The 8,324-nt window shown below is 55.3% G+C and overlaps 1 protein-coding gene across 4 annotated transcripts in view; it reads right to left on the bottom strand.

Moving 5' to 3' along the window:
- Positions 1 to 8,324, bottom strand: part of LOC101950374 (deoxyribonuclease 1 like 2) — a 31,625-nt gene that overhangs the window by 12,907 nt on the left and 10,394 nt on the right. For all 4 annotated transcript variants that reach the window (XR_010591134.1, XM_042854078.2, XM_008176111.4 and 1 more), the window contains exon 3: positions 233 to 321. Coding sequence is in view for 3 of the 4 variants with exons in the window: in XM_042854078.2 (XP_042710012.1) it covers positions 233 to 321 (89 nt within the window). In the remaining variant the exon portion in view is untranslated. The remainder of the gene's footprint in view (positions 1 to 232; positions 322 to 8,324) is intronic.

Here is an 8,324-nt window from a genome sequence, read left to right as displayed (position 1 = left end):
CTTTAAGGGAACTGTGTTATTGACTTCTGGGTAGCCAGTGAGGTATTATAGAAGCAGTTTTGTGCTGGTTTGGTAACTCTAAGTATTGGAAAATCCAGCAGTTTTGGGGATTGTCTGCCCCGTTCTTTGCAGTTCACCCTGATTGAGCGACCTCAGTTGGCTCCCCTGGGACTCTGGTCACAATCACTGATGGGGACTGAGACATGTCCCTGCCACCCACTCCGGAGGTTACCTGTTGAGCTGGTCCAGGAGGCTGGTCACGGCACTGAGATCGGCGTCCCGCACCTCCTGCACCAGGGCGATGTCGTACCGTGACAGGATCTGCGGGCGGCACAGGGGCAGCTGTCAGCGCACAGCCGGGAGCAAACGGCAGCTCTGTTCCCTGCCCTGACGTGGACCGGCTGTGGGCTGGGTGCAGAGCGCTGGGCTCTGCGGTCAGTGGACACCGGCACGGTACAATGCGCAGCCCCAGAGAAGGACGTGCCATTCGAATTGTATGTGTGCAATGGGCCAGCCTCACGGACAGGGCTACAGCCCCACTGGGGGACGGACGGAGCCCCCCGACTCTGCAACCTGGGGAATCAAGGTAGTAGCAGGTGCCTGTGCCCTGCCAGTCTCACCAGGGCATGGATGTCATCCCCGAGAGGGGGAGCCTGGGACACAGAGAGGGGAAGGGACTTGCCTGGGGTCACAGAATAGTGAAGAGCCTGGCTTCTTGACGCACAGCCTCAGCACCCCCTCGGAGCTAAGAGACAAGGAGGGGGCACCGTGCAGCAAAACCCAGGTCCTGCTCCAGGACCTGGCCTGGGTCACAGCGGAGCCTGTCTCTGCCTGGGCCTGCTCCACACACCAGAGCCCAGCCACTGTGTAGGAGCGCAGAGCACTGCAGTCAGGAGTCCAGGCCCAGATTTGGGCTGGGTTGGGCCCATCTCTGTGGCTTCCCCCAGAGGTGAGCACAGGAATGGCGGTGCCTCTCCTCTGGCTTGAAAGTCGCTCTCTTTCCAGAGAGGAGGCAGCTGAGCCAGCCTGTCATGCTACAGGACTGCAAAGAGCCCTGGGCAGGGTGCAATTGCAGTGCACCCAGCCAGCCCACAGCCTGGGCACCTCCTGGCTCAGTGCTATTTGGTTTCCCTGGTGCTCAGAGCCAGGGACGCCTTGCTGGTGGGTCTCTTTGCTCCTAGCAGTGGGGGGAGGGGGGAGGAGGAGAAGGGGGTCAGGGAGGCAGAGGGGCCGTGTCTGCAGGCCGTGGGCTGGGTTCAGCACCAGAGGAATGGCCAGGCCAGCTGACCCTGCAACCGCTGAGCTGGCTGGGCTCTGAGCAAGGGCGCTTGCTGCCAGGCTGGGGTGGCCCTGCAACCTCCAGCCATTTCCCAGGGTGAGGGGGCCCTGTGACTAGCCAAGTGGCATCTGTCCCAGGGGGAGGGAGGAATGGGGGAGGGGCACACTGGGCTCAGGGAGGTGCCAATGTACCTGGCTGCTGAGCCCTGGCATCCCCAGCCTTTCTTCACTGCCACTGGCCCCTCCCAAGGGAGACTATAGTGGGGCTGTCAGTATGGGGCCTGGCTCTCCCTGGGGTAACTCCACCATCTGCAGTGAGGTTACCCTAGGGATGGATTTGGCCCAGCCTTTCACAGTCATTTTCTGCCCACAGCCACTTTAAAGGGCTGGAACCAAGCAAGATCCTGGGATATCAGCTCCCTGCCTGTCTCCAGCAGGAGATCCAGGATCCCAGCAGCCGCTCTGCCTCATCCGCCCTGAAAGTCCCCCCAGCAGGGCAAGTGTCACCAGCGGAGCCTGGCTGGAGTACCTGGGAGGTCCCCACTGCCCTGCCCCGGCAGCGAGTGCCCCCCGTTACCTAGCATGACGACATATGGAGCAGGGGCAGGGACTGTAGGGGCTGCCCACCCCAGCCACTAGCCCGACTAATGTGTTCTCCCAGCCCCAGCCGCTCCTCTGCCAGCTGGGAGCTGGTGAGGGCCCACCTCCACATGGAGACCATGCCCTGGGTGAGTGGGGTGTAGGGTGACCAGGCAGCGAGTGTGAAAAATGGGGCCGGGGGTGGGGGTAATAGGCACTGTGACAGACCCAGACCAGTGGGGCACAGGAGTCTGGTAGAGGTCAAATATACTGGTCACTGGATGAGTAGTTTTCTGTTCCCTGAGTGACCAGAGCAGGGGCTGCACTAGAGTAATCAGGAACCTGCTAGAACCAGTTAAGGCAGGCAGGCTAATTAGGATACCTGGAGCCAATTAAGAAGAAGCTGCTAGAATCAATTAAGGCAGGCTAATCAGGGCACCTGGATTTTTAAAAAAGGAGCTCACTTCAGTTTGTGGTGCGAGTGTGAGGAGCTGGGAGCAAGAGGTGCAAGGAGCTGAGAGTGAGAGGGTGTGCTGCTGGAGGACTGAGGAGCACAAGCGTTATCAGACACCAGGAGGAAGGTCCTGTGGTGAGAATAGGGAAGGTGTTTGGAGGAGGCCATGGGGAAGTAGCCCAGGGAATTGTAGCTGTCATGTGGCTGTTACAGGAGGCACTATAGACAGCTGCAGTCCACAGGGCCCAAGGCTGGAACCCGGAGTAGAGGGCGGGCCCGGGTTCCCCCCAAACCTCCCAACTGACCTGGACGGTGGGTTCTTCCAGAGGGGAAGGTCTCTGGGCTGTTCCCCAACCCACATGGTGAATCTCTGAGGCAAGAAAATCTGCCAATAAACGCAGGACCCACCAAGATAGAGAAGGAACTTTGTCACACTGGTGTCGGGGGGGAGGGGGGATCTTGGGGTGCACAGCGTGGCGGAAGAAGGAGGGTGATTTTAAAAAAAAAAAAAGAGAGGGTTTATTTTTTTTCACCACAATGGATGATGTAGTGCGGGCACTGATACAAGCCACGGCGGCCTAGCAGGAGGCTACCCATGTCCAGGCAGCCGCCCAACAGGAGGCAGGGCGGCTGCAGCAAGAGACTAATTGCCTGCTGATGGACCAGGCTGCTCAAGACCGAGCTATGTTGCGGGAACTGGTAAACCAGGTAAAGTCCCTTACAGAGCTGAATCGTGGCCATGATGGGACGCGGCTCATACGGGCCAGCCATTGGCTGCAGAAAATGACACGGGAGGATGATGTAGAGGCATACATTCTGGCCTTTGAGAGGACAACCCTACGGGAGGCCTGGCCTCGAGATCAGTGGTCTGGCATCCTTGCCCCATTCCTGTGTGGGGAGGCCCAGAAGGCCTACCATGATCTGCCTGAAGAGGCTGCGGCAGACTACCCCCAGCTGAAACCAGAGATCCTGGCCAGATCTGGGGTAACGACAGCAGTGCGGGCCCAGCAGTATCACGGTTGGAGGTACCAGGAAGACAAAACCCCGCGGTCCCAATTGTATGACCTCATCCATCTCGCACGAAAGTGGTTGCAAACAGAGTCCCGGAGTCCGGAAGAGATACTAGCAGTTCTCCTCATTGACCGATACATGAGGGGACTACCACCAGACCTTTGTGCCTGGGTAAGCCAGAATGAACCCTCCACCTATGACGAGGTTGTCGCCCTGGTAGAGAGGCGAAGGACAGCGAGGGAGCTGACCTGACCAGTTAAGGAAGAGGCACACCGGGTTAAACTAGCAGCACCAAGCCCTAAAGTTCGGGTGACTGGGCCACCAGGAGGGCCCAGGTGGAAAATGAGAGCGGCTGAAGGCCCATCAGAGGCCACAAAGAGTTGGAGCACTGAGGGAGAAGAGGATCGTGATGTTAGACGGCCCAAACCAAGAGACCGGGGAACGCCTAGGGCTCCATACAGATGTTATGCCTGCGGGGAGTGGGGACATATAGCTGCACAGTGTCCCAATGCTGCGGAGCCTATGCAGTGTAACCTGGGGAACTGGGCTGATCCATGTTCCCTAATCCACCTTGTGGGGGTCTCACTAACCCCACATATGTATACCAGACCAGTGACACTAAATGGGGTAGAGACCACAGCACTGGTTGATTCGGGCAGTGCTATCACGCTTATCACAGGGAAGCTCATGAAGCGTAGTCAGCTGCTGCAGGCTAAACATACGGGGATAACATGTGTCCATGGGACAGTTAGTTACTACCCCACCATCCCAGTAAAAATTGAGATCCAAGGGAACACTACTGAGGTAGCAGCAGGTGTAGTCCCTAAACTCCCATACCCGGTGCTCATAGGGAGGGACTCCCCAGGGTTTGGAAACTTACTCCCAGTAGGGGGATTGGAGAAAGATGGGAACCCTAAAATTGGTGAGGCATCCACAGCAGACTGTCAACCCCCAATCTTCTCTGAAATATCCCCAGATTTGTTCTCCACTCCCAGACAGGGTAGAAAGACAAAAAGGGAAAGAAGGGCAGCTAAGGCCGTGGGAACCCGAATACTGACCCAAAGCCAGAGGATCGCTCTTGTAGGTAGGCGGACCCGCACAGCTGAAATGGAGGCCACGCAGGACGGAGAAGCACCTGAGTCTGACCCCTACCCTAATGCTTCTGAACCAGTAGAGGCAACAGAGACTGGGTCCCTAGATCTTGGGCAGATTAGCCCTGGGAGAGGAAATTTTGGATGGGACCAGGCAGAAGACCCAAGGTATGACAACATTAGGAAGGAGGTGACTGAAATAGATGGGGTCCCCGTGGAAGGGAAAACCCAGGGACCAGGACCCTACTTCATAATGAAGAAGGATCTCTTATACCGGGTTGCACCAGTACAGGGGCAGAAGGTACAGCAGATCCTAGTACCTCAAAAACACCAGAACGCTGTATTAAGTCTGGCTCATAGTTATCCTTTTGGGGAGCATTTGGGGGTAGAGAAGACCCTGGCACGAGTCCTACGACAGTTCTTCTGGCCTGGAGTACATGAAGAAGTATGGAGGTACTGTGCCTCCTGCCCGGAGTGTCAGCTGCACAGTCCCCGTCCCCACTTAAGGGCACCTTTAGTACCCCTTCCCATCATAGAGGTCCCCTTCGAGCGAATAGCCATGGACCTAGTGGGACCCCTGGAGAAGACGGCTCGGGAACACCAATATATACTTGTTGTTTTGGACTATGCTACTCGCTACCCAGAAGCCGTCCCCCTGCGGAACACAGCCTCGAAAACTATAGCCAAAGAGCTGGTGGGGATCTTTGCCCGAATGGGGCTACCGAAGGAGATATTAACCGACCAAGGAACCCCATTTATGTCGAAGCTAATGAAGGACCTCTGTACGCTGCTCCATATACATACCCTGAGAACTTCGGTCTACCATCCACAGACTGATGGGTTGGTAGAAAGGTTTAACCGAACCCTCAAGGCTATGATAAGGAAGGTGGTAAGTCGGGATGGGAAGGATTGGGACACCCTACTACCCTACCTTATGTTCACTATCCGGGAGGTACCTCAGGCCTCAACTGGGTTTTCCCCCTTCGAGTTATTATACGAGCGTCACCCCGTGGCATACTAGATATCGCCAAAGAGATCTGAGAAGAGGAACCCAATGAGGGGAGAAATATAATAGAGCATGTAATGCAGATGCAAGACCGGATAGCCCAGGTTACCCCTATTGTACGGGAACATTTGGAGAAGGCACAGGAGGCCCAGCGAACCCATTACAATCGCCAGGCAAAACTGCGACAGTTCCAACCAGGGGATCGAGTTATGGTGTTGGTACCCATGGCAGAAAGCAAACTTCTGGCCCAATGACAGGGGCCCTATGAAGTGGTTGAACCCATGGGGGAAGTAACCTACAAGGTGCGGCAGCCAGGATGCAGAAAACAAGAACAGATTTATCACATTAACCTTCTGAAACCCTGGCATGCACAAGAGACATGCACAACGGTCCAAAAAGACCTAACCCAGGAAAACAAGCCTTCCAAACAGGTGAGAGTGTCTCCCGATTTAACACCAGACCAGAAGAATGAGGTGTCTGAGATGATCTTCTGGAACCAAGATGTGTTCTCGACAAAACCGGGTCGAACAACCGAGACATATCACCACATCGTCACGAACCTTGGGGCCAGAGTAACAATGAGGCCCTATCGGGTGCCAGCGGCAAAAAGGGAGGAAATAAATGCAGAAGTAAAAAAAAAATACTGGAGCTAGGGATCATCGAAGAATCCCACAGTCAGTGGTCCAGCCCAATCGTGCTGGTGCCCAAACCTGATGGCACCACAAGATTTTGCAACGACTTCCGGCGACGAAACTAAGTATCCCAGTTCGACGCGTACCCCATACCTCGCACAGATGAGCTAGTGGACCGTCTGGGTAATGCCCAGTACTTGACTACCCTAGACTTGACAAAGGGGTACTGGCAGATTCCCCTTGCAGAAGACGCAAAGGAAAAGACTGCGTTCTCTACACCAGAGGGTCTTTTTCAATATACTGTCCTCCCTTTTGGACTACATGGGGCCCCAGCTACCTTCCAGCGCCTCATGGACCAGCTATTATGTCCGCATAACAGTTATGCTGCTGCCTACTTGGACGATGTGGTCATTCATATCCCAGACTGGGAAACCCACCTGGAGAAGGTGGAGGCAGTCCTCGATACCTTCAGGCGAGCTGGCCTTACAGCAAACCCTGCCAAGTGCGCTGTAGGGTTTACAGAGACCAAATATCTTGGCTACATTGTGGGAAAAGGTCTGGTAAAACCCCAAGTGAACAAGTTAGAGGCCATCCAAAATTGGCCCCGACCAAGTCGCAAGAAACAAGTCCGGGCGTTCCTAGGTGTGGTGGGGTATTACCAACTATTTATCCCCCACTTTGCCACAAGGGCAAGCCCCCTGACAGACCTAGTGAAAGCCCGTGGACCTGATCTGGTGAGATGGTCTGACGCAGCAGAGGAAGCATTCACAGACCTACGGACTGCCCTCTGCAGTAACCCCATACTGATAGCCCCTGATTTCACCAAGGAGTTTATCCTGCAAACGGATGCATCGGAAGTAGGGTTGGGGACCGTTCTATCACAGATGGTCAGGGAGGAGGAACACCCAATTCTATACCTCAGTCAGAAACTCCTTCCAAGGGAACAAAAATATGCAGTGGTGGAGAGAGAATGCCTCGCTGTAAAATGGGCCATGGAAACATTGCGCTACTACCTGCTCGGGCGCAGATTTGTCCTCGTGACCGACCAGGCCCCTCTTCAATGGATGCAGTGGAACAAGGAGAACAGAAGGGTGACCAGATGGCTCTTATCCCTCCAACCTTTCCAGTTCAGTGGGCAACACAGAGCAGGGAGCTGTCATGGCAACGCTGATGGCTTGTCACGTGTGCACTGTCTGGCGTCCCAAGCTGCCCAACCCCTTGGCGTTGAGCAGGGGGGAGGGATATGTGACAGACCCAGACCAGTGGGGTACAGGAGTCTGGTAGAGGGCAAATATACTGGTCATTGGATGAGTAGTTTTCTGTTCCCTGAGTGACCAGTGCAGGAGCTGCACTAGAGTAATCAGGAACCTGCTAGAACCAGTTAAGGCAGGCAGGCTAATTAGGATACCTGGAGCCAATTAAGAAGAAGCTGCTAGAATCAATTAAGGCAGGCTAATCAGGGCACCTGGGTTTTAAAAGGAGCTCACTTCAGTTTGTGGTGCGAGTGTGAGGAGCTGGGAGCAAGAGGTGCAAGGAGCTGAGAGTGAGAGGGTGTGCTGCTGGAGGACTGAGGAGCACAAGCGTTATCAGACACCAGGAGGAAGGTCCTGTGGTGAGAATAGGGAAGGTGTTTGGAGAAGGCCATGGGAAGTAGCCCAGGAAATTGTAGCTGTCATGCAGCTGTTACAGGAGGCACTATAGACAGCTGCAGTCCACAGGGCCCTGGGCTGGAACCCGGAGTAGAGGGCGGGCCCGGGTTCCCCCCAAACCTCCCAACTGACCTGGACGGTGGGTTCTTCCAGAGGGGAAGGTCTCTGGGCTGTTCCCCAACCCACATGGTGAATCTCTGTGGCAAGAAAATCCGCCAATAAGCGCAGGACCCACCAAGATAGAGAAGTAACTTTGTCACAGCACCTATATAAGAAAAAGCTGCAAATATCAGGATTGTTTCTATAAAATTGGGACATCTGGTCATCCAAGGGCAGGGGGAGCTGAGTCCCAAGGCAGCAGGGTGTGGGGGGTGAGTGTGATCAGCCTGTATCCACCCCTGTTCCCCCAGCAGAGAGATCATTAGTTCCGTGACCCCCTGAATGAACCTCCAATCCTCTGGAATCCCCCTGGGACTTGCCTGCTGTCATCCCTGAGACAGGGCCCTTTTAAAACCTTGCAAACACAAACCATCCCTGGCTGCCGCTGAGTTCCTGAGCTGGCCCTAGAACCAGCACTGCCAGTGCCATAGCCCTTACCCCTGTCAAGCCGTAACTCCAGGCAGC

Source organism: Chrysemys picta, chromosome 10 (assembly GCF_011386835.1).
Source record: "Chrysemys picta bellii isolate R12L10 chromosome 10, ASM1138683v2, whole genome shotgun sequence".
NCBI lineage: Eukaryota > Metazoa > Chordata > Testudines > Emydidae > Chrysemys > Chrysemys picta.
This window is presented reverse-complemented; position numbering and strand designations above follow the sequence as displayed.